The 27,935-nt window shown below is 37.2% G+C and overlaps 1 protein-coding gene across 1 annotated transcript; it reads right to left on the reverse strand.

Annotated features, from left to right (window-relative positions):
• Nucleotides 1–1,400: 1,400 nt before the first annotated feature.
• On the reverse strand, nucleotides 1,401–27,713 carry fl(2)d (female lethal d). The gene is made up of 5 exons (XM_067771864.1): nucleotides 26,630–27,713; nucleotides 20,911–21,035; nucleotides 5,038–5,262; nucleotides 4,853–4,961; nucleotides 1,401–3,388 (listed from the first exon to the last, which is right to left on the reverse strand). The coding sequence occupies exons 1-5, from the start codon at nucleotides 27,090–27,092 to the stop codon at nucleotides 2,352–2,354; spliced, it is 1,959 nt and encodes a 652-aa protein (XP_067627965.1). The 5' UTR covers nucleotides 27,093–27,713; the 3' UTR covers nucleotides 1,401–2,351.
• Nucleotides 27,714–27,935: the final 222 nt, after the last annotated feature.

Raw genomic sequence — 27,935 nt, forward strand, 5'->3', positions numbered from 1 at the left:
AAGATATACATATATACAAAATAGCACAAAAGTCAGCTAGTCTTTAAAGAACCGCAATAGAGTAAAAATAACCAATTAACTCCGGAGGCGAAAGAGAGAACGTCTGTTCAGCGCGAGAGATAGTCGGTGACTGAATAAATGGTTTATATTTTTTCATTCTGGTTCTTTTTAATATTTTTTTCTTTTATTGATATTAGAGAAAAATTACAAAGTTTACAAACGGCGATGATTACTATGACATGTTTTTGAATTTCACTTCTTCATCATCATTGAACTCGAAAACTTTTTTTGTTTTAGTTTCTCTGGTTATCTAAATTTAAGCAATTAAAAAAATCCCAAGTTAGTCCGGTACATGTAACCGTCTGCCGTGAAAAGCTACAAGTAGAAGAAGAGCAACAAACACTACAGGAAAAGACAAAAATAACGCCCCAGCGGGTTGGGGGACTCGGAACATACCCGCGATATGTATGCCTGTCGTAAGAGGCGACTTAAATACCAAATTGATTCAAGGGTTGTGTAGCGCAACCCTCTCAAGGGGTTGCCAACGCAATATATAGCTTCTCCAACCCAATTGTCAACCTCACCTACCCGTGGCGAATGCTGTTTCGTTAACGACCGAGGCTCGGGCGACCCCGAACTCCTGATGGATCTAGGGGGTGGAATGGTGGTATGGCCTAGGTTTTATATGGTCATACCAAATCGTTCCCGAGATGGTCGGGCTAGTTCCTTTATGGTGCTTGTTACCGGAACGTACCGGATTTGCATCAGGCAAAGGACCATCAACATCGATAACGCTCCCCAAGGCCTTCGCGGAGTTTCCTTATCGCTACAAAAAATAAAGTTAAGGATGATTAGTTAACTTTATATACAATAATTAATTTTTACTATACTCTCTGACCTTCAGCAACGAAATTGAGTTAAAAATGGCTGGTGGGAACTGGTATTTGGTTAAGGTTCGAAAAAGGTATATATTTGGAGTTGTTATAATGCTTCTGCGAAACGTTCTATATTGTGCTGCTGGCGAAAATAAAAATATCCATGTCAGTAGTCCTTTACCAGGTATGAATGGTATGCACCGGTACTGCCACCTTCTAATACCACCCCGACCGTCGTGTTGCAGCAATTTTCAAATGCTTGCTTGGGTTCTCCTCATTATAGCCAATAGTTTTTCATATTTACTTATACATGTTACCCAAATTCCAGAACGATTTAAAGGCAGTGCTGCGAAATTAGCTGTCCTTGATATGAGTGCAGGTCACTTCGGTGCTTAAATCTAGCATCTACGATTTCTAGATGACAAGTTCATAAAGCGCACTTATCAGGAAGCTTCTGCTGCAAAAGCATATTTAGGAAAAATTCTGGAAATTTTATTCATTCCCAAAAATTAAATTCATTATGACTTTTTTTATTAAACCGGTTAATTTTTATTCGCTTAATTTAAAACAAATTTAATTTAAATCTATTTATGTACCTATGGTTAGCTTGCTTTTCTTTTTCATCGAATACTTAATGCAATCAACGATACATCATATTTGTCGCTGTAATCTCACAACATTTTTGTTATAATTAAAAATTACAATTTTTTGTAGTTAAAAACTACATTCAAATTAGAGAAGTAAAAAAGAAAAAAATTTAATTAATAAAATGCTTATACATATTACAAAATTACTTAGTTTGATATATCTTTTTTGCAATATTTTCTGTTCCATTTCCTTTTCTATTACACGCAGGTGCTTACGTAAATAAAATACTTACATAGCCTTAAGCAAAAAATAAAAACAATAAAAAAATAGTTTGCACAATTTCTTCTAATCATATAAAATGTTGAGATTGCGTTCAGAGATAAGCAAAACTAAAACTGAACGCATTTTCTCTTTTTTTGTAAACATACAATCCATTATAGTAGATAGATATTATACATTTGCAGGGTATGTAATATTTTTTCTAAGAGTTTATTTTATTTACTATACTATATTTTTGCTTACTAACTAATGCTATTTTTACTTGGTTTTGTTTGCTTGCTTTTGTTGTTGTTTTTTTTTTTTCGTTTATCAGTTATTGTTTAATTACCCTTATTGCGGAATCTATCATCTTTATTTGCGGAATCTATCATCTTTATCACGATTGTTGACCTCCCTTTGCTTCACCATATCGTGCTGTCGACCATCAGCTAGGCGAGTAAACTATTATAATAGCCGTATCGCATATGATGGTGCTTTTGCTGATAGTCGACTTAACGACACACTCAATTTAGAATAAAAAAGATAACTTCTACTTTATCTTTACATGTATATTTATGTAGCTCAATTTGGAGCGTCTTGCTTATTCCATACCAGATAGATATTATCAGGCTAGTGATTACTATCGCCACCCACACTGCCATTCTGTTGTTGCCGCACTGAACGCCTTCGTGTCATTATACGCAACGCTACAGCACCGGTATTGCTCTCTATAGCCGCATCCTCAATCGTCATATTGCTAGGATGCTCCTCATTCGCCATGCCAACCACCGCATTATCAACAATGTTCAGTGGATCAATTGCAGCAACACCAATACCAGCATTAGCACCAACAGCAGCAACACCTCCCCCGGCACCTAATATTTGTGTATTAGCTACACCAATACCATTGCCAGTATCATATTCATTCATATCATTAGATTGCACTGAAGAACGGCGTAATTTTGATTTCTTTGGTGGTAGCGTGCGTGGTGCTGTTAGATGCGTTGGTGTAGCAGGTGCGACAACCATCAAACCACCCTGCTGATTCTCAATCGATTCACTGCCATCATAGTTACGTTTACGCGCAGCTACTGTACGCGATAAATTGGCAGGACTAGCAATTGTAGTTGGGTTAGCATTGAATGGATTTATTGGAGTGTTAGTAATATTTTCCACAATTTTCTGCTGCTCTTCATTGCCATTATAAAATTCGTTGGGTATTGCGAAAGTGCTGCATAGGCTAGCGTTTTCGTCGATAGTTTCCAAAGTGCGCGTTGCTGCGGTGTATTTAATTTCGTTGATATGAGGGGTGTGGGGTGCGGCATTATTTAATGGTGGTATAACATTGGTGGTGGTATTGCTATTAGTTAGGATAGCGTTATTGTTATAGATTATGGCACAAGGTTCAGCGGAATTAATCGTCATATTAACAGGTGCTTCAGCGTCATGGTTATTGCTGTGGAGTATTGCATCGTTGATGCCAGCTGCGGGGTTCGCGGGATTTACATTGTTCTCAACATCAAAAGTACCATTTTTAAACTGATAATTTTCTTTCTCCAATGTTTGTATGCGATCGCGGGTCGTCTTGAGTTCTTGTTGTAGGAATAAAATAGTGCTTTGCATGCCTTCGACGTCTTCGTCCAATTCAGGAAGGAAGTCGTCAACCTCTGTGGAGCGTGAGGAGAAAATAAATATGTTTAATAAGTGGATTTAAAAATTAAAAAACTTTGTATATGCATTAATATTGTAGCAGCATTACAAAAAGTTTAATCTCCATTGATGAAAGGCGCGATAACCTCCGAAGAGATCTAACGCCGAGCTTCTCTTCCAATTTGCGTCGTGCTCCTCCTAATTCTCCCTACAAATTTGCCGGACGGGACCAAATTTTATGCCGACTCCGAACGGCATCTGCAAGGCAGATGAGTTTTCACTAAGAGCTTTTCATGGCAGAAATACACTTGGAGCGCTTGCCAGACACTGCCGAGGGGCAACCCGCTTAGAACAATTTCTTCTAATTGAAAACCTTTATTTCTAAAATTTTGATGTTGCTTTGCCCGGGGTGCGAACCCAGGGCATACGGTGTGGTAGGCGGAGCACGCTAACATCACACCACGGTGGCCGCCAGTCTGCATTGATAATCGCAGAAATAATGAAAACACTTTTTAGAACTTGCTTTTCCATTATTTGTCGAAAATCAGGTGGGAGTGAGTTAAGAGCAAATACACTTCCTTAAGATGTAGGGAGTGTTACAAATATGAGAAGTCCTTTGAAGGTTGGAATACGCTACACTTCGATACTAGCACCCTCTGGAACTAGCCTGACCCTCTGGGGATCTATAACGATGCTTCTACCAGATTCATGAGGACATTGTATTGACATTTCTTACAGTTCGATTCCATAAGGTCGTTCAACTTGGTTGTGATGAACTAATTCTTCAAGTGCGTAGGCTATAAAGCGGGGAGGTATAAGCACTATTTGGTGGTTGTAGAGGCCAGGACCATTTGATGCGCGACTGACTACGAGCGTATTACATTGGAATTTGGTGATGCAAAAGCCATACAAAAAGTGGAACATCACTCTACCTCGGCTGTCAGTTCGAAAAATACCTTTCTCAGAATAATTTTCAAAAAAGCCATATTCCAGAATTCGGCTCAAGAACGTCCTATCTCAGATTTTTTTCCATATACACCCAAGCTAATGTCAAAATGTATTGAATAATAGCTCAGATATGAAGTTTTTAAAACAAAATCTGAAATATTATTTAAAAGTTTGGAGATAGGGGGCTTACGGGGCGGCAGCCGAAATAGGGTGATATTCCACTCAGCAATCGAAACAATGTGGCCTCTCGGACCTGTATTAATAAAAGAGCTCTTTTTCCAGAAAAGAAAGCGCAAGGCCAATAAACTTTCCAGAGTGAGCTGTAACAGTATTTCGCTATGCAAAGGCGACTTCATAGTCAGACTTGATAGTTCAATTAGAGGTATACTAACACAACCGCCCCGGTCGCGTAAAACCTTACGTCATTGCAGTACGAAGGGCTGCGGCTGTAGTAGGAATACCAATCGTTTCGTTTTGCACCCTCATTTGAGTGACAATCAGATTTTATAATAAAAAAAAATATTTATACTAACCCGATTGCGACTTCTTGACTTCCTCACAGAAGCTCTTTTGCATTGCCAATTCAGTCTCTAATTTAGCTAGACGACCATTGGAGGTCATTTTACCCAATTCCTCATTTTCCTAAAAAAACAAAAATACACAAAAAAAACCAATTAGGGATGGATCTAAATTAAAAAACAAATTTCAAATACCATACCTGATATAACAAACGGCATTTAGCAATCAAACGCTTGCCAGTATTGGAATCGGGTGTAAATTTCCACGCAGCCAATTCATTTTGCGTTTCCTCCAATTTGGCTTTAGTAGCTTTTAGCTCTTTCTTTAGTTTCTCGAAAAGTAAATTTACAGCTGGATCAAGCAAGGCGGAACGTAAAGCCAAAGCAGTTGGGGCTTGCGCGGCCTTATATTCGGCAATTTGGCTCTGAAATTAAATTAAGTTGATTATTAATAATTTTTGTAGTTTTTTCATAAAACAATTTTCGTTGAGCACTAAGTGGGCCTGAAATTTTTCAAAATTTAGTGTTATATTGTTTTAAATTAGGCCCAGTCAGGGATACCAGATGTAGGAAGCTCTAAGTCTCCAGCAATTAAGATCAGATCTAGAAGCAGGAAGTGGCATAGGTCATAGACAGCTTCTAGTATTTAGAGAACGGAGTTGTTTTATAACACAGGTCATGTTTTTGATGAAGTTTTGCAGTTTAGCCGTAAAAAAAATGTCTGGTAACGCTATGGACTAATTCTGTCTATTTGGGGTCCTCTCTAGCTTTACTTAGAATTATGTTGTCATATTTACATACAGTTGGAATTTAAAGGGTGATTTGATAAGGATTTGTCTCAAAACTAAATACGTAAATTTAATGAGTTTGAGACGTATTCACAATAATTTCTCATATTAAATTATTGTAATTATATTATGAAGAAAAAACTGAAAGGAATTAAACATATGGGCTGATATTATATTGTCACGGATATTAGCATCACTAAGTTATCCCATCACTAAGGCGATGCTACGGCCATGCCAAGCAGTATTTACGTTAATAATCAAATCAAGTATACACATATATAAGGCAGCCCAGAGAGATGTCACACACAGATGCATTTACTTATACGCCTATGTGCGCGCGAGAGACTGTAAACTACAAACATTCACATCAATAATTCAATCTTTATGTATCTACATAAACGAATAAATAATTGCGTCTACACATATGTACCATGTACGAATACGAGCAGCGGAGAGTCAATGCGCAAACACATGCATATATCTGAGAAGTTTGAGAGCTACTGGACTAGTAGATTCTGGAAGCGCCTAAAAGATGTATAAAATTGTGCAATTTTAGTTATAGCTGAGAAGTTTGAGAGCTCATGGACAATGCTAGTACATTCTGGAAAAATGCGAACGAGGAAACCAAAGGGTATAAAAGGCAACAGATGTAGAGGCGCGGTAATTCAGTTTGAGTTGAGCTATCAATCATTTTGATTAAGCACGCGATCTGGCGGCCAATAGTAGAGTTTCATTTGAGTAATCAATCAGTTTGGTTATTAAGCCAGCGAGTAGCAAAGTATAAGTGTTATTGTGAAGTACTTTAATAAAGGCCATTTTTCTATTATTCAATATTGGAGTTATTTATTCAACATTTTAGTGATTCGAACTTAGCAAAGGATTGCAAATAAGAGGATTTGCAGAAAATTCGTTACAATTAGTGTCAGAAGAGGAATTGATGAATAAATTCCGAAGATTGGGAATACAACTTGGACATGGCAAAGTTCAGTGAATTGAAGATCCAGCAACTGAAGAAGGAGTTGGAGAGCCGTGGATTGAATACAAGCGGCGTTAAACTTGAACTTCAGGCACGGCTACGAGAGGCAATGGAAGCAGAAGGAATTGATGTGGAAGAGTATGTCTTTCATCTTGATGGCGAGGAGACAACGAAAATTGAAGAGAAAAACGAAACATCGCAGACGGTTAGCAGCACAGACTTGAACATGATATTGGCTGCAATATCTGCACAAACATCGACAGTAGCATCAATGTCGTCGCAATTGGCATCCCAACTGGAATCGCAAAAGACAGAAATAACATCTCAACTGTCCTCACAAGTGGAAGAACAGAAAACGTATATGTCATCACAGATGGAATCCCAAGAGACACGTATAACAGCGAAGATTGAATCACAGGAGACACGTATCTCAGAAATGTCGTCAGAAATAACATCTAAAATTGAAGCACAAGAGGCACGTATATCAGAAATGTCGACACAAATTTCAGCACAGATATCATCGCAGATCTCTGCACAACTAGAATCGCGTATGGAAGAGAAACTAACGCAGTTTCAGGAAGGGTTCAGTGGGCGACAAGATAAAATGGAGGCCGAAATAGATGCTTTGAAGGATCGGATTCAGGAGTTACAATTGAACCGTCTAATCACTTCAATGTCTACTCTGAAGGTAAAATCCCCAACGTTTGATGGTTCTGTTCCATTCCAGATATTTAAGCTCCAATTTGAGAAGACGTCGGCAGCGAACAGCTGGAATGCTGAAGATAAAGTTGCAGCTCTGTTCGTGGCATTGAAAGGGCCAGCAGCCGAAATCCTACAGACGATTCCCGAAGGAGAGCGGACCAACTATGAAGCATTGATGGCCGCTGTCGAGAGACGTTATAGAAGCGAGCATAGGAAACAGATATTCCAAATTGAGTTGCAAAACCGTCACCAAAGAGCGAATGAGACTTTGCAGGAGTTTGCCTCGGATGTTGAAAGGTTGGCTCATCTCGCGAATGCGGACGCACCCGTGGAATACACAGAGAGGGTAAAAATCCAGAGTTTTATAAATGGCATACGGGACGTGGAAACGAAGCGAGCTACATACGCAAACCCAAAGCTCACATTTGCTGAAACGGTATCACATGCATTGACACAGGAAACGGCCTCACTATTGAGTAAACCAGCATACAAAGCTCATCGTGTGGAAGTGGAAAGACCAGATTGGGTAGACACAATTTTGGAAGCACTAAAGGGATCACAACAGAAAAATGCCGGAGTTATTAAATGTTTCAAGTGCGGCAACCCAGGTCATATTGCACGACATTGCAGCAGCGGTCCTAATAGCTCCAACATTGGTGGCCGTAAACGCAGAGCTGAAGGAGATGAGCAAATCTCCAAGTCCACTCAATCGTTAAACTAAAGCGAGTCAGCCGCAAGGGACGACAGCTGGCTCCCTCAATTGAATGCCCCATAATCTCTATCTCACAAATTGGAAGAAGGTCAAACAATCTTACTGTCGGAGGGCATGTGGATGGAAAGGAACGTTTACTGGCTGTAGATACGGGTGCGTCTCATTCCATCATTCGAGCGGATTTAGTCAACAAGAAGATAAGACCATTGCATGGAGCAAGATTGCGTGCAGCCACTGGAGAAGACAGCACGGTTCTAGGAGAAGTATCATTTGAAGTCGCAATTGGGAACATCACGGTAGTACACAATTTTATAGTGGCAGAGATTGTTGATGAAATCATAATTGGAGTGGACTTCTTAATCGACCAGGGCATCAAGATCGACATGCAAAGCAAGACGATGCGATATAAGAACATGGATGTACCTCTTAATTTCGGCTACGAGAGAGTCTACAGCAGTAAACGAGTGCTGGTGGAAGAGAGTCAGCGAATACCACCAAAATCCGAAGCAGTCATCTGGGCAAAGGTTGATGGAGATTGTGGGACAAACAAATTGTGGGTTGTCGAAGCAGCAAACAAATCAGCACTGAACATACTTGTAGGAAAAACCCTGGCTATGACAAAACAAGATGGACGTATTCCGGTAAGAGTACTCAATGAGTTCAAGTCACCACTCAAACTGACTAAAGGAGCTATTTTGGGAAGATGCCAAGAGGCTGAAGTAATTATTAACTGTGAACACGTTTCATCTAGTAACACTGATCTTTCAAATGACATCACGGAATGGACGGAGGGGCTAGAGGAAGATTATCACAGTAAGGCAAAGCAACTGCTCCTAAAGTACGCAAACATATTTGACCAGGATGGTTCTAAACCAGGCCACACCAATGTTGTGAAACATCAAATTGACACTGGAGACGCGAGGCCGATACGTCAAGCTCCACGTAGTGTTCCACTGGCGAAGCGGGAAGTGGTGAGTCAAATTATACAAGAAATGAGCGACAGCGGCGTCATCGAACCATCAGCTAGTCCCTGGAGCTCACCGGTAGTACTTGTAAAGAAGAAGGATGGAAAATGAGGTTTTGCGTTGACTACCGGAAGTTGAATGACGTTACGAAAAAGGATAGCTACCCATTGCCAAGAATCGACGACACTCTGGACTCGCTCTCTGGTACGAAATGGTTTTCTACACTGGACTTGAAAAGCGTCTACTGGCAAGTTGAGGTGAAGGAGGAAGATAAAGAGAAAACAGCCTTCAGTGTCGGTGATGGTCTTTGGCAATTTACAGTGATGCCTTTTGGACTTTGTAATGCACCAGCTACTTTTGAGAGACTCATGGACCAGGTACTGAAAGGACTACATTGGAAAACATGCTTGGTGTACCTGGACGACATCATGGTATTGGGAAAGAGTTTTGATGAACATCTTAAGAACTTGGAGGAAGTTTTCCAGAGAATAGCTGGCGCTGGTCTGAAGTTAAGTCCCAAAAAGTGTACGCGGTTTAAAAAGGAAGTAAATTATTTGGGCCACAAGGTAACTACAGAAGGTGTCTGTACAGCGAATGAAAAGATAGAGGCAGTAAAGGATTGGCCAAGACCACAGAACCTACATGAATTGAGAAGTTTTCTTGGGTTGTGCACATATTACCGCCGATTTGTACCAAATTTTTCCAGCGTAGCCCATAGTCTCCATGAGCTTACAAGAAAAAACAAAGCTTTTGAATGGAAGAAGGAGCAAGAAGTGGCTTTCCAAACATTGAAGGAGCGTTTGTGCACTGACCCAATATTAGCATATCCGATTCCAGGAGCAACATTTATTCTAGATACAGATGCGAGTAGATATGCTATAGGAGGCGTTTTATCACAACTGGTCAATGGACAGGAGAAGGTAGTTGCATATTACAGCCGTTCGATTGGAAAACCAGAGAGGAACTACTGTGTTAGGCGGAGAGAGCTGTTGGCATTGGTAGAGTGCATTAAACATTTTCACAAATACCTCTACGACCAGCGATTCCGTGTCAGGACAGATCACGCAGCGTTGAAATGGCTTCTGCAGTTCCGTAATCCGGAAGGACAATTGGCACGGTGGATCGAGCGACTACAAAGCTACGACTTTTCCTTTGAGCATCGAAAAGGTAGTACCCATGGAAATGCTGATGCAATGTCACGAAGACCATGTAGTTTGGAATGCAAGCACTGTTCAAAAGCCGAGGCTAAAGAACACATTATAGATGTCCGGCTAATGAATATAACATGTACAGATGAATGGGACAAGGAACAGCTAAGAAAGTGCCAGCTAGAAGATGCAGATCTGTCACGTGTTATGCAAGGGATCGAACGAAATGAAAGACCAAACAGAGAAGAGATGTCAGCAGAGAGTCCCATTGCGAAGTCATATTGGGCACAGTGGAACAGTTTAGAATTGATATCCGGTTGCCTTCATCGAGTATGGGAGAGTGAGGATGGTAAATAAAAGAATAAACTGATAGTTGTTCCCAGAAAGAAGATTCCTGACGTGCTCAGCGAGCTGCATAATGGTCCAAGCGGAGGTCATCTTGGAATCACGAAAACGCTCGAGAAGATTAAACAGAGATTCTATTGGGTTGGTTGCCATCAGTCGGTCACTGAGTGGATTGCGAACTGCGAGGTTTGCAGCAGAGCGAAAGGGCCCAGAACACAAAGTCATTGCCAGAGGAAGCAATATAACTCAGGTGCGCCATTTGAAAGGATCGCCATGGATGTCGCAGGTCCATTTCCTACTAGCAACCGCGGAAACAAATACGTACTGGTGGTTATGGATTATTTCAGTAAATGGCCAGAGGTATACCCAATCCCAAACCAAGAAGCAGAAACAGTAGCAGAAGTGGTTAAAAACGAATGGGTTGCAAGGTATGGTGTACCAATGGATTTACATTCTGACCAAGGCAGGAATTTCGAATCAGGTGTGTTCCAGGAAATGTGTAAGTCATTGGGCATTCGAAAAACAAGGACAACTGCATTGCATCCTCAATCCGATGGTATGGTAGAACGATTCAATAGAACATTGGAGGAGCACTTAAGGAAAGTAGTAGACAAGTACCATAAAGAATGGGATACCCGTATATCATTATTCTTGATGGCTTACCGATCAGCAGTGCATGAGACAACGGGTCAAACCCCTGCAAAAGTAATTTTTGGCAATGACCTTAGACTGCCAGCTGATTTGAAGTTTGGGATAGATGCCAATGCGGAGAGAAATGTCAGGAAATCCACTAGTGATTTGGGAGAAGAGCTAAGAGAAATACATGATCTGATAAGGCATCGAACAAAGATTATGAGTGACAAGATGGAAGCCAGATATGATAAAGCAATTAGTTCAGAAGGTTTTCAGGAAGGAGATTTGGTGCTGTTATACAACCCACAACGTAAAAAAGGTTTGTCCCCGAAATTGCAGTGTAATTGGGATGGCCCATACAAAGTTGTAAAGCGGATCAACGATGTAGTGTACCGCATACAAACCATCGGTAAACCACGTACCAAAATGAAAGTGGTCCATTTGGAAAGGCTGGCAACGTTTAGATCGAGAGATTTGTCTGATCGGGACGATCAGACTTAGGTGGAGGGCAGTGTCACGGATATTAGCATCACTAAGTTATCCCATCACTAAGGCGATGCTAAGGCCATGCCAAGCAGTATTTACGTTAATAATCAAATCAAGTATACACATATATAAGGCAGCCCAGAGAGATGTCACACACAGATGCATTTACTTATACGCCTATGTGCGCGCGAGAGACTGTAAACTACAAACATTCACATCAATAATTCAATCTTTATGTATCTACATAAACGAATAAATAATTGCGTCTACACATATGTACCATGTACGAATACGAGCAACGGAGAGTCAATGCGCAAACACATGCATATATCTGAGAAGTTTGAGAGCTACTGGACTAGTAGATTCTGGAAGCGCCTAAAAGATGTATAAAATTGTGCAATTTTAGTTATAGCTGAGAAGTTTGAGAGCTCATGGACAATGCTAGTACATTCTGGAAAAATACGAACGAGGAAACCAAAGGGTATAAAAGGCAACAGATGTAGAGGCGCGGTAATTCAGTTTGAGTTGAGCTATCAATCAGTTTGATTAACCACGCGATCTGGCGGCCAATAGTAGAGTTTAATTTGAGTTATCAATCAGTTTGATTATTAAGCCAGCGAGTAGCAAAGTATAAGTGTTATTGTGAAGTACTTTAATAAAGGCCATTTTTCTATTATTTAATATTGGAGTTATTTATTCAACAGTTTAGTGATTCGAACTTAGCAGAGGATTGCAAATAAGAGGATTTGCAGAAAATTCGTTACAATATGTAGCTATTTCGAATCTGCCAAAGATCTCTTCAGATAGCTTTGTATTTTTAAATTAGAAATTATATTTTCCCCGAGTAAGATTCGAACTCGAAAAATCAAATGTCTAACATCGCAGTCCTACCATTAGGCTATCACTGCCCAAAGCAGCATTATATTTGAAACAAAATCCCAAAGATGTTGTAGTAGCAATTAAGATACCCCGAAGCAGTGTTAGCGATAAAGTGTCTAAAGGTGGAGGGGAGTGTTACCGATGTCGGGAATTTCTTGGCCGGTGCTAGGCCGACTGTTTCGAAGAGAACGCTTTCTGGAGAGCTTACGGAGAGCTTGCTTATCTTTTATGAGTTTACATGGTACCTACATAAGGCGGAAGATTTAAAAAGGTGGAAGGCGCCAAATCTCAAGGTCATCTATAGAGTTCCAAATCACTTTCCTGCCACACTCTGGGTATGTAAGGTTTTTCGATAATGGTGTACCGGTTTTCCCATATCGAAATATGCGAGAGCTTTGCTTCTTAATACAGTCATAGTGTAAATCCATATTGCATACATTAAGCGGCATTGCATGCTATATCTGTGGTCATAAGCAATAAAATAGTTTAAAAAAATGTTGTTAAACGGTTTTATTGAAAACAATAATTACAAGAAGTAATAATAATACTAAAAGCTAGAAAATAATTAGGCAGGTACTAGTCATCACACTCTTCATCAATATAGGGCGTCGATCAAACAATTAAATAAAAGCGTTGGGCGCGTGAAATTTCTAAAAATGTTAGGTGTAGCATAACCTGATTTAGGTTAAGTTGGTCTTATATATAGGTTAGGTTAGGTTGCAAGGGCTGAGCTGGACATTATGGTAACAGCTCACTACTTAGGCCACCAATGGGCCCATTGTAATACCCTATACGGTCTCAAAAGGACTCCTACCCTGCCTAAAGCGGGTCAAACCACTTCGTGGAAATTATATATTTTGCTAGAACCTTGACTTCATGGACAATGACAGAAAAGGTGCTGGTCAATCTCCTCCTCTTCTAAACATCTATCAATAGTCGAAGGTCGTTGCCCCCATTCTAGCACCATGCGTGCCTATTAAACAATGCCCTGTTAGAACCCTTATAAGGGACGATAGAACTGATTTGTTTAAAATCAGAAGCGCTCCTGTGCGCCCCTTGTCATATGAGGGCCAGGTTAGCCTGGATGTATCACACGATGATATGGCTGACCATAGTCCATTTGCAATTCTTATAGTGCTTGTGTTCACACAAAGCCTGAAAGTGGCCATGGGTATACCTACCGAATCATTTCCCAGAAGGATATGGTCGGTGGTGCCTGTTCTGGCCAGCTCGTGTGCTCTGTAGTTGCCTTCATTATCCCTGCGCCCAGGTACCCATATAAGGCTGATACTGAAGTGCTGAGCCATCTCGTTAAGAGATCTGCGGCATTCAGTGACCGACTTTGCGTTGTCGACAAATGAGTCCAGGGCCTTAAATGCGGCCTGGCTGTCTGAGAAAATAAACACACGTTTACCATGCTTAGGCATAGACCCTATATGGTTCACAGCCCTGTGTTTTGCTAGCATTTCAGCTGGTAAACACTACAGTAATCTGGTAGGCGAAAAGAAACCTCAAGACCCAGATCCGGCAAAAGGAGGCCTGCTCCCACCTTTCCGTCAAGCTTAGAACCATCCGTGAATATGTTGATGGCACCCGGTACTGTATGTTGCCTGGTATTCCAGTCTTGTCGCGATGGTATATATATACTATAGTTAGTAACGAAGACGTTCTTTGGCGTGCAGTAGTCAGTGCGCACCGGGCCTGGGGCGTTCGTGCCCAGGATTGTTGCGTGTCCACTAGATCCATTTGACCAGAGACCTTTTTCCCTTATGCGTAGAGCGGCGGTGACCGCTATTTCCTTCGCCACCAGGTGAAAAGTTGGAAGGTATAGCATTGTGTTGAGTGCTTCAGACGGAGTGGAGCCGAGAGCCCCGGTGATGCATTTTAAGATAGGTAGTTTTAGCTAGTGCAGGCCACCAGACCAAGGCACCATAAAGAAGAATCGGGCGCACAATGGCTGTGTAAATCCAGTAGGCCACTTTAGGGGAGAATCCCCAGAAGGTTCCAATTGCTCTCTTGCAGGTGAACAGCGCTGCTGCTGCCTTCTTGGATCGCTCCACTATATGGTCACTCCATAATAGCTTCCTATCCACAATGACTCCCAAATACTTGACTTGGTCGCTAAACACTAAAAACGTACCCCAATTCTTGGCGGTGTTAGATTTGGTACTTTGTACCTCCTCGGACAACTTCGGTTTTATCCGGGTTGACTTCCAAACCTGTAGCTGTGGCCCAATGCGAAATCTTGGATAATGTCCCTTCATTAGGTTGCAAAGAGTTTGCGGTAATTTCCCCCGCATGGTGACGCAGATGTCATCTGCATACGCGATCACTTGGTGACCTTCTGATTCGATGAGGGGTAGTAGTTGGTAGACGGTAACCACCCAAAGTAGCGGAGAGAGAACGCCTCCCTGCGGAGTGACTCTGCCGACCGGTCTGCGGATTACGCATCCACCTAGCTCAGTTTTAATCTGCCTACGCGTAAGCAGTTTGTATATAAACTCCACCAGACATGCGTCGACCCCCAGGCCGGTCTGCGCCGAGGTGATGGCCTCCGGGAGAACGTTGTTGAAGGCACCCGCTATATTTTTATTTATTTATTTATTTATTTATTTATTTGTAGTCATACATGACGAGAGTGCACTTACAGACTAATTACAAAACTTTAGATTTTTGTTTGTTTTTTTTTTTGTGCTTAGTATAAATAATAAATGTTAAGTGATCAATATAAATATTACACGATTATACAATTACAATATTAATCAAAACTTACAAGTAGTGAAGCTACAAATTTGGCTTTAGAGCTAAATAAATCAGAGGTAAAAGAACCCGATGGAGAGTTAAGTTCCCTTAAAGCTCTATAGATAGGTGCATTGCTAGCATAAGTACTTCTGACTTGTTTTAAGGAAAAAAGATCGTTATTCCTAAGACAACGCTGCGGGACATGGAAAAATATACGTTCAAGTAAAAGAGGGCAATCTATTGTACCATTTATAATGTCGAACACTGTAGAGAGGGAGAGAATAGTTCTTCTGGAGTTTAACGATTTCAGGTTGATTAATTTGCATCTGGCAATATATGGTGGAAATGGGTCTATAAAATTTAATGAGCGTAGAGCATAGTGCAAAAACACCTTTTGAACACGTTCAAGTCGTTTGATATGACAATCAAAATATGGTCTCCAAATAAAGACCCCATATTCAAGTTTGGAGCGAACAAGTGACGTGTATAAGAGCTTCAGCGTATACGGATCACTAAAGTCCGAACTAAACCGACGAATGAAAGCAAGCATAGCATACGATTTTGCTATAGTGCTATTGATATGGCTCAAGAATGAAAATTTAGCATCGAAAATAACACCCAGGTCGGATATTTCATTCAGGGTGGATAGATTAGAGTTGCCAATGGAATAGGAGGTGGGAATAGAGGAACGAGACTTCGCAAACGACACATGGAAACATTTACTAACATTAAGAAGAAGTCGATTTTTTTCACACCACAAAACAACGTTGTTTAAATCATTCTGAATTCTGGATGAATCAGACAGAGAACGAACAGAGGAATAAATTTTAAGATCGTCAGCGTATAGCAGAAAATTGGAGAAGGTAAAACACTCACAAATATCATTAATAAAAATGATAAAGAGTAAGGGCCCCAGAATGCTACCTTGAGGCACACCAGAGGAGGCAATAAAGTTATAAGATGATAAATTGTCAACAACTACAATGCAATGCCGAGAAGAAAGGTACGATTTTATCCAAGATAGAAAAGTAGAGTGAAAGCCCAGATTCGCCAACTTTTCAACTAAAAGTGTGTGACTCACTTTGTCAAAGGCCTTGGAAAAGTCAGTATAAATAGTGTCAATTTGCAGGTGATCATTAAAAGCAGATGTACAGAATTCAGAAAACACTGCAAGGTTGGTAACCGTGGATCGACCAGACATGAAGCCATGTTGGTTGATCGAAATATATCTCTTGATGGAAAAGAACATCTTTTGCTTGACAATATATTCAAACAATTTAGATACGGTTGACAATTTTGAAATTGGCCTGTAGTTGGCAATATCATTTTTGCTACCTTTTTTGAAAACAGGCGTGATAGAGGTAAATTTCCAGGCATCAATAAAAACACCCGAATGAAGTGATTTATTAAAAATTATCATAAGAGGATAAGCAACAGCAGTGCAGTTTTTGAAAAGGTAAGATGAGAAACCATCAACATCCGAACTCGTAGACGACTTAATATGCAGAATACCATCGAGCACATCATCAGGCGATAGGAAAAGTGATCCAAAATTAATTGGTGAATTGGTATCTGGGAAATAGTTGTCATCGAACGGCTCAGACGACGACTCGAAATTAGAGCTGAAAAAGTCAGCAAAAAGATTAGCGGCCCCTTGCGGAGAGGATGCACTGGTTCCATTATAGAACACATCCGATGGTATGCTAGAACACATTCTTTTGGATTTAACAAAACGCCAAAAAGACTTTGGATTTTGCTTGATGTCAGATTCAAAATTATGAACATAATCTCGGTATAAGTCCTTATTTAGCGATTTAAACTCTTTGCGATAGCGGTGAAATTTTTCTTTATGAGAAACAGAGTTAGAAGACTTGTACTTTTTGTAAAATTTGTTTCTTAGATTCTTCAACCTCTTTAATTTCGATGTATACCATAGTATCCTATGGCATTTCTTCCCAAAAACTGGAACATGTTTTGAACAAAATGTTTGAATTCTATTTCTAAATACTTCAAAGCATTCCTCAGTATTGATATTAGCAAGTAAGGAGTCCCAATCTAAGGCAGCTATATCCAAATTAACATTATGTAAGTTTCCACGTTTGAAATTGAAACTTGAACAAACACTTTTAAGCGAAACTTCTCTAAAATTATAGAACTCAATAAGTACAATAAGAGGAATATGATGAATGGTTGTCTTAGAAATAGGATCCAAACATTCGGTTATAGAAAAATTTATATTATCATTAACGAAAATAAGATCAAGATATCTAGAAAGACTATTGGAAAAATGGTTAACCTGAGAAAGATCTAAGCTTGCCATGTTGTCGACAACGTAAGACTCTGGAAAACTAATAACAGTTTTTGGAAAGAATGTAAAGTTGTTATCACAGGAAATCCACTCTAAATTACTTAAATTAAAATCACCCAGAATGCAGAAATTACAATTATAATTCTTAGAAACCAAGCCCACAATGTTGTCCACGTGCATTTTATAGATGGCGTCAGCGCTTGCCGGCGGTATGTACGAAGCACAGATTATGAGATCAGACGCACCACGTACACTGATACAAAGCTGATCAAGAAGAGAGTCCCCATTATCCAATGGAACAACAGAGGCTCGATACCTCCTACTGACAGCAATCAAAATGCCGCCACCTCTTAATAGACCAGTTTTTTTAGGGTCTCGATCCTTGCGGAAGACATTGTAAAGATTGGAATCAAAGTATTCATTATCGTAAAAGTCGGAGTTCAGCCAGGTCTCAACAAGTACAAAAACATCATAATCCAAGTGAGCACTCAAATTAAAAATATCTTTAGATTTTGTCCTGATGCCAGAGACATTCTGGAAGTAGATTTGGATAGTCTTCGCAACCAACTTATTTTCAGCATTTAAGCATGAACTGGCTGAGGCGCGGCGATATTTACAAAAGGGCGAATCTTAACATTCACTGGCCAGATGCATATATATCTAGAAATGCCACCAATGTGTATTCCTTGCGGTCTAGTGACCTTTCTATAACGGATACCATTGAGTGCAAAGCCATGTCAGTTACCTGCATATAGTATAGGCATGTTGAGCATGCGAAAGAAGCGATGGCTCAATCCTCCTCCTGATGTGGTCCTCTAGAAGTCTTTCGAGTGCTTTAAGCAGAAAAAAGATAAGCTTATAGGCCTATAATCGTTTGGTTTAGAGTGGGAGGGTTTCCCTGCCTTGGGGATAAAGACCACGTTGACTTCCCTCCACGATACTGGTACGTAATTGAGCCTAAGACAACCTATAAACATCTCTTTTATCCAGGGTCTTATAAGTTCGGTAGAAATTTGACGCGTCCAACGCTTTTATTTAATTGTTTGATCAACGCCCTAGATTGATGAGGAGTGTGATGACTAGTACCTAGGACCTACCTAATTATTTTCTACCTCTTAGTATTATTATTGCTTCATGTAAGTATTGTTTTCAATAAAACCGTTTAACTTAAAACATTTTTTTAATTATTCTATTTTCAAGTTTTTAGTCTTTATTTAATTGCCTATTATTTCTCATTCTATTTAGTTCATTTAGTGACTCATTATTACAAGGACTCTTTCCTGACAACTTGTTACAATCTAAGTCCTCAATGCATAATCCTTACAAATACTTTACTCGACTCTGCGCAACGTATGCTTGTCCCTCCTCAAACTCCAAAATATTTTGATGTCACTTCTACCGAGTTGTATGTAATATTTGCTCCAAATTAGAGCCAAATCGGACATTATGGGTCGCTTTCTATTCTTGTATGTATTATGTATTCCAAATATGAGCCAAATCCGACCACAAATACGATTTTTGTGAATATATCGACCATTGCGCCACCTAGCAGCGATTTTTTATAGGTCACTTTCTATTGTATGTATTATGCGTTCCAAATATGAGCGAAATCGGACCACAAATACAATTTTTGTGAATATCTCGATCCTTGCGCCACCTAGCGGCGATTTTTTTCTTATTATTGCATTGTCATCAGGTTCTGAACTATAATCCAAGTTTCAAGCTTGTAGCTTATTACTTAAATTTCAATTACAAAATTCGCGCCAACCAACAAAAGTCAAACTAAACAAAATTAAAGAAAAAAACTTTTTTAAATTGACTGTAAAGAAATATTCATTGTAACCTTTAATGACAATTAGGCTTATTCGTCTGCGACAAAAAAATTCCATTAATTATATATTTTTAACATTAAAGCTTTACACCTAAATTATTAAACCTTACAGTTTATATCACAGTACTAATTGTTCTAATAAAAAGCGTGTTAAATTTTGATGGTATAATTAAGAACATTTAGGACCTCCTTTTCTTGCTATCACAATGTAACACGCTTTTATTAGAACAATTAGGACTGTGACATAAACTGTAAGATTTAATAATTTAGGTGTAAAGTTTTAATGTTAAAAATATATAATTATGTACAATATGGAATTTTTTTGCCGCAGACGAAGAAGCCTAATTATCATTAAAGGTTACAATGAATATTTCTTTACAGTCAATTTATTTTTTACTTTTTAGTTAATTTTATTACCCAATAATAAAAGCTAATTTTTAAAAAAGTTTTTTTCTTTAATTTTTTTTACTTTTTAGTTCGTTTTATTAACAAGTAATAAAAGCTTGTTCTCAGTAAAGCTTTTTCTTAAATTTAATTTAAATATCATTTTTTTTTTTTTATTTTTAGTAGGGTAAAATATTGTTTAAAGTAGTTATGTAATCTTTACTTATTTATTTGTAACGTTTCTCATCCTATCCATTTCTTTAAATGCATCAACATTACAAGATTTCTTCAAAGTCAACTTTGAACAGTCAAGTTCTTCGATTCGAATGTTAACTAACTTCAAATCATATTTTATTGTGACTTTGCCTATGTCGCGTTCAGTTTACAACTACTCATTGCAGATCTCTGCTCTGTTTTAAAATAAAATTCCAACTTTCGCTTAACTAAAATTCCATCGCTAAAAATCTGTAAAACAAAATCAAGTGCGCAGAAAAGAAGGCAACATTTAGCGATAACAGCCTAAATTCTACTTTCGTTGCATACACAAAGTGAAGTTACCTGCGTTCTTGAGGACTTAGCCTTTTATGCCAAGGTGAGCACAAATCTTTACCGATAACTGTGTTATCGATAAATTTATCGAATTCTCACAAAGTAATATTGCATTGTCATCGGAGTTATACGTGCGTGCAAAATTTCAGCTCAATCGGACACCGGGAAGTGTATCAAATTTAACTTGCAAGATTTGATTACAGACAACAGCCAACTAAAACTAAATAAAAGCTTATAATTAAACCGTTTAATAATCACCTAAGTCCCGAGTAAAAACAAAGGACTTAGCCGATTATTGCTTCTGACCACAGATAACGATCAAGCTTTGGAAACTGTACTAATGTAAGTGAACAATGAACTAAACAAAAATCTGTTCTTTCCCCAGAATGAACGGCCACGTCGTGAATTTTTAAGTCCACAATAAAAAATTACTCTAAGGCCTACTTGCAGAACGGAAAAATATCTTTTTAACTCAGAGTTCACCTGGCACGAGGGGTTAAAGTCATACATTTTTGACAAATTTTAGAAATTAACTCTGAGTTTAAAAGATAACTTGCCATTCTGCAATTCGGCCTAAGTTTTTTAAAAATATAAATAATTTGAGTTGCATTTTGTCAATACCTACCACATAATCTTGAAATTCTTGTTCCTTATTAGCCAAACGACGCATGAGTATTTTTTCACGACGTTGTACATCGGCGCATTGTTGTGACAGGCGTGTCTGCTCCAGCTTAAGACTCTCAATTTCATCTGTATTTGCGTTACGAGAAAATTTAAAAAATAAATTTTTTAGGAATAGAAATTAAATTGCATTTGAGAAAAAATACTACATAAGCATTGCAAAATGGTATGAAATATTAAGCTTAAAACTTAGTAAAAATAATTGGAAAACAAAAATCATGATACATACACAGTAAAATATGTACAATTATATGTATGTAAATCAGTTGTAAAATACATATTCAGGTACATAGGTACTTGTGGTGTTTTAGATTTTTTTTTTTTTTTGTTAAATTAAACTTAATACAAAATCATACCAATACAGGGTGCAACAGCAAGTTGCATTTGCAAGCGCTTTGCCACATTTTTCGTAAATTTCGTGTTGGCATTTTCTTATATATTTTGTATGCTTTCTGAGTGTGTTGCTTCGATTGCTTTTGTTGCTTTTTTTTTGCGCTACGTTGTTGTTGTTGTTGTGTATACGTATGTGGCTTGGAAGACTTGAATTTGCAGCCCAGTGTAGAAAAGTCAGATCTAAGATCATAAAGATTACAGATCTCTGACGCAATTACAACGTCAAACTATTTTTTTTTTGTAAATTTTTTCTGCTTTTATCTTGAGAAAGATTTTTAAATGAACTTATTTGCCGCAACACACACAAGCACACGCAAACGAACTATGAAGAAATTTTTAGCAATTCGCGCGCACAGCCAGCACTTTTTATTTACATAAGAAGTTTTTTTTTCTTTGCGCTATATTTTCTACTTTTCTTTTACATATTTTTGCGCTTTTATTTTATTCATTCTTGCTTCAATGCCAATAACATTTCTTTCATTTTCTAAACAAACACGCCTCTTCTTTTCATAAACTATATATTTATTTTTTATAAATTTTCTTGCATAAAAAGAAAAACACTATTTTATCGACAACCCACACTCTTTTCTGACGTTTTCAGAATATTTTCGCTATTTACACTTAACAAGCTTTCTCCATATAAGTACGTGTTTATTGTACGTACAAATGTTATTTTTTTAATATTTATTAATTTTTGTACAATGCTGCGATTTTTTTTTTTTGGTTGGGTTAATAAAGCTGGAAGTGGTTTAAGTCAAAATTCTATATTTTATATTTATAGACTATTTTATTTATCTTCTCACATTTTCAAAAACAGTTCTTAACTTTCAAAAAAAAACTTCATTCATTTCGAAAAAATCGAGGTGTTAAAAAATTTACATGCAATTTTTCGGGTATGCAGTTTTGTAGCCCAATCAATTTTTAGTCCAACAGAGTGCAAGACTCTCGAAATTCTCACTGATTATTGTCAACTTTTCTTTCGAAAGAGTAATTCAGTATTTATACCATATACCTAAAACACTAAATTATGCTATTTCGATGTGGAATAAAATCTTGAATACCCTTCGGAGAAATGTTCTAAAAAATCAATACGAATTATGAAAGACTTATACCTTGTACTTTGTTAGACCAAACTTCATTGGGCTACAGAATCCTGGAACTATGATATTTTTCATGCACATTTTTAAAAATTTCGAATTTTCGTTTTTTTTTTTTGAAAACGGTAGATTGTTGCTGTTGTTGTAGGTTCGTTGGTTGCTGTGCTATCCAGCCGAAGAGACCGGTCCCAAGTAGCGCTCTACGCGCCATTTTGATGCACATTCTGCTTGAACATACTAGCCCTAGGTCGGGATACACAAAACTGCTTAGAATTCGAGTTTATGCGCCGTCCCTTACCCGATACCTAGTATCTACATGGAAGATACTCCTTGAGTTTGGAGACGGATGTACAGTGCGACTTTCAGTCAGTGTAGCGATTATGCCCCCTTTGTAACTTTGACGGCTGATTAGTGAGAATAATATTAATTCTGCACTTTCTAAAATACAACATGAACTGAATAACCTGTATAAATGGTTGTGCGGAAATAGACTGAAACTTAATATAAATAAAACGAAATTTATGATAATAACAAGGAGGAACGTTAATGAGGATATAATTGGTTTAAAAATAAATGATGAAAGCATACAAAAAGTTGACAGTATAAAATATTTGGGAATTATAATTGATAACAAACTCAAGTTTGAAGAACATATAAACTTCACAGTCCAGAAAGTTGCGAAAAAAATTTGGGTTATGCAGAGAACATCCAAATATATTACAAAAAAATACAAAATAATTATATATAAGTCCATTATAGAACCGCACTTTGTAAACTGCCCATCTATTCTATTCATTGTGTCAGACAAAGAAATAGATAAACTTCAAAAGATGCAAAACAGATGTATGAGATTTATTCTTAAAAAACCTAGAGATACTCGTACGGCTGATATGCTGAGAAGTTTGAACTGGTTAAGTGCCAAGCAAAAGATTTTTTTTCACGCTATGAAGTTTATATTTAATATTAAAAGTGAAAATGTACCTGAATATCTAAGTAAAAACGTAGTATTAGTTAAGCAAACACATAACATTAATACAAGGAATAAACACAATTTCAAACTGCCTTTATTCAGAACTGAAATAGATCTGCAAAATATTTTTTATAAAGGTCTAAAAAGTTTCAATGAACTGCCTATAGATATAAAAAGTTGTATCGAAATCGTAGCATTTAAAGCAAAACTTTATGAATATTGTAAAACCTTAGCAATAAGATAGTAAATTGTAATATAATTTAATTTATGAATTAGGCATTTTTGCCGTAATAAATAAATGAAATGAAATGAAAATGAAATGAAATAAATATTTTCGTATCTGCAACTGTGTCTTTAAGTATTTCAATTTTGATAACCAGACTGTCTTAGGAATTTATAAGGATTTCTAGTATGTAAATGAAAGTATCGAACCCACATATATCCGGAAAATAAGACTAAGAATTGGGAGGAGTTGGAACTCCAGTGTAACAAAACAAGCATGGCAAATAATATAATTTGATGCTGGGAGCTTAGAAAACTGGAGACAGTTTGGATAAAAATGTTGTAAGAACTTCCAATTAACCTAAAAATATTAAATTTAATCTTTAAATGCATTTTCAACTCCTGTTTTTCCTCTTAAATTAAAGTCCTGAACTAGCTATTTCAATTAGGTTTAAACTGCTTGTTTTGAATGTTGCTTGCCATGACTAATAAAAAAAATATCTACCGCACTTCTTTTTTATTTTTATTTTTAGATGCATAGAACAGTAGTCCCTATGTCCCACCCGTGACAAAAAAGAAAAAAGTTGTAATGCCAAATTTTTCAGTTCAACCTATGCTTCCATATATTTGTTTTACAGCATTAGAAACTCGTTTTAAATATATCCAATAATTACGTTTTGAATTCTTTGGAGTTGTTAAGGAATTATTCAACAATGAAGTTTGTCCCACCCAGAAGTACATAGAAACAGTTGTTAGAAATGAGTACGTATTATAAACGCAACCCAGATATCAACTAATTAGGGCTAAACGCAGAAGCAGCGAAGTACAATTCATCCGGTCTCAGGGAAAGGGAAAATAAATTTGTTCGTCAGCTGTTTAGAGCCTTCCATCAACTGAATTAGCTGGAATTCGGTATTTTCAACGGGTGCTATGTTGATCGAAACAATTGCATTCCGACAGCATTAAATAATGTGATGCAAAATGCGAAGAATTCGAAAATTGAAACAGGGGAGGATTGAAAACACGTTGTTTCCAACCTCCCAATAAATGTAGAGCTGTGTCGATCAGAATCTTTATGCATTCCGACAGCATTGTTACAAAAACTACTTGTCGACCCAGGAGTTGATGTAGGCATGATTGAAACCACGTTATTTCCAATATCTCAATACATGGTCAAACGTTCCAAATTTTGTTACTTTAGCTGGTAGCAATGAAGGATTGGAAACGCGTCCTTTCCAACTTCCTTAAAAGAGTGACTCCCATTCTCGTCCGTCTGTTATGCTAATCAATATGCTGATTAGATTCAATTGGCATTCCAACTGAATATTCATAATAATTAAATTTAAAAAAAATAAATTGCAGCTTTATATTTTTTACCCAACCAAAACAAAATAATTTAGCAACTATTATTTTTACACATTTTTTAGATATATTTATGCCGCCAATTTTTTAGGCCCTTTGTTTACACACACTACATAGCGCGTTATAATAAAAGTTTATTAACATTTTATTGATAATTTTTTTATACTTCTTTTTTATATTTTTCATGAGATTGGGTTATCAGCACACACACACACATATCTGCTGCTGGCACCATTAAGTCTCTGTTTCGCGTGAATTTCTGGCAATATATATGTCCAGATATATTATCAACCTTTTTATTATATAGATGCTCTGCTCTTTTCATTTCATTGAATTTTTTGGACTTTAGATAACACTAAAGAAGAACACATTTAAACCACAGATGCGATAAAATATGTTGCGAAGGAAGGATAACCATCAATATGATTACGTAGGATAAAAATTACACATGTGTAGATAACTGTAGCAGAGAAAGGTGAATAGATGATGTTACGGAGCATAAGACGTCGACGCATGAGTTAGCACCGACTATTTCTCGTATACGACCAACGCTGATTTTCAAATTAAGAAAAAAAGCCAAATATGGAACAGTGTGGAAATTTATTGTAAGAATAGGCAAATTTTTAATTCTTGGCATTAATCACTTCATATATTAATTTTTTCTTTCTTTAAGTTCATTATTTTGTGTGTTTAAACACAATATATTAAGATTATTAAAATTAAGCATACATTTATTCTTCTTATATTTTTAGCCTATTTGCATGCACTTGGCTTTTCGAAGTTCTTTTTTTTTTTTTTTTTTTTACCATTTTTTTCAGTTTATTATTCACTGCCTTTTATTTCTTTACAACTTCAAACAATTTTTTTTAAAATCTTACTATATTTTGTAGTTAAATTGGTTTTATTTTATAATTTTTGTTGTAATAACATAGGTATCTGTATTAATATTTTTTTTTTTATTTTCTTTTTTTTTTTTAGATTTTTGTAGATATCTATTTTGAACTTTGTAAAAACACTTGGAATGAAAAAAGTTCATATTTTTGACAATTTTTATATTCTTATTTTCTTGCAAGCAAAGACATTCTTTTTTTTTAGATTACACCAATTTCACGCTTACAAACTAACTAAATACAATACTATTTAATATTGATATAAAACGTTCTGAAAGAGTCAAAAAGAGTGTTCGCTGTACGATTAATGAGTTTATGTTTTTCAGGTGAATACATTACACATGCTCCACTTATTACACCACTTCGTATACACCGCACTTACCACACAAGTTAAGTAGCTCTAGACAACAAGTCCATATAATTTATGGATTTGTGTCAGCTGGCAAACTTGTAAAAACCATAGTTTACTTAATGTACAAATATTATCAGTACTGTAAAATGTTTAAAAGTTAATTTACAGAAATTCATAAATACAAACAATTTGAAATCAAAAGTATATTGTCAGCTATGTAGAAATATGTATGTATAAAAAAAGGATTTTTTTGTAAAACACACCGAATAAAGTACATTCATAAATATATTTATAATTTTTCTTTATCCCTACTTGTTTTGTTTTACGGTACTAGGTATTAAAATGTTGTTTTTAATTTAAAGTCATTCAATATATACCTTCGAGCAAACGCTGGCGATGTTCGGCGACAGCAACAGCCTCAGCAACAGTGCTTGGAGGCTCAAGTTGTTGTTGTTGCTGTTGTAGCTGATGATGCTGATTATGATGGTGCATATGTAGTTGTTGTTGCATTGGCGGTGGCGGCGACGGTGGCTGATGCTCCGACGTTGACATACTGTGTGCCATATGCTGGTGCATATGACGCGGATGATGATGATGATGGTGTAAATGATGATGATGTGAATGATGGTATGGATGCTGTAACTCTTCGCTACCAGATGGTGTTGGCGAAGCAGGCCCAGATGGTGGTGCACCACCTACACCCATACCATTACCACCACCACCCCCACCACCTATTCCACCAGTATGACCGTGACAGTTTTGTTCATATTGTTTTGACATTTTATCATAACTGTTCATCAAAGGTCTCTGATCGTCCATAGTCATTGCAGCGACACTCATTACAGTTTTATAAAGGCCAATGTACTTTGCACAAAAAAGTATCTGAACTTATAAGTTTTTAGTTTACTCTTGATATATTTTGTATTTTATGAAGCACGTTTTGATCTGGATACAGCAGCTGGTAGTGTTAAAGACCGCACCACCGTCGTATATCAAATTTTTCAATATTACATACAAATTACTACGCCACGCAGCAACAGCACGTATACTTTGCGCGTTTGTTTGGCTTTTTCCCGTTTTGCTTCGCCTTCTCCTTTCTTTAATCGCACACTTCTTTTTATCTATCTAGCTTTCTTTTGTGCTACTTTTCAGTGCGCATATAATTTTTCTTGCTTGTAACAACTCTTCCTTTTCTTCAATTTTCGTGGTATATATACGATACACCTTTTTGTAGTGCTCCGCTGACTACAATTTTTTCACAAGCAATTTTCACGCACTTTTTGATACTTTCCCGTATTACCTTTATCACACTTTTATTAAATGTTTATTGAACAATATTTTTTTTATATTTTCATAAGGAAATTTACATTTTTCCACAATAAATTTCAATTTTTCTGCACAGTAAAATCTTGTTGCGTTAAAATTTTAATCGCTGAAAATTCAATATGGTTGCCTATCGCATTGTAGATATGTGCAAGAAAGAGAGAAATATATAGAATTATGCGAAGTTGGCTGTTAATGTTACAAGGTTGCAATTTTGAAAATAATTTATTTTAATAATTATTTGATTTTAACTACAATGGGTCAAATTGTTGTTGTATTTGCATGTTAAACCTCTATCCCTGTATCTTGATCACGTTTCACACGAGGAATGAGGCGAGAATACTCCCCGTTAGGGAGAGA

This window comes from Eurosta solidaginis, chromosome 3 (genome assembly GCF_040869045.1).
Source record: "Eurosta solidaginis isolate ZX-2024a chromosome 3, ASM4086904v1, whole genome shotgun sequence".
Classification (NCBI taxonomy): domain Eukaryota; kingdom Metazoa; phylum Arthropoda; class Insecta; order Diptera; family Tephritidae; genus Eurosta; species Eurosta solidaginis.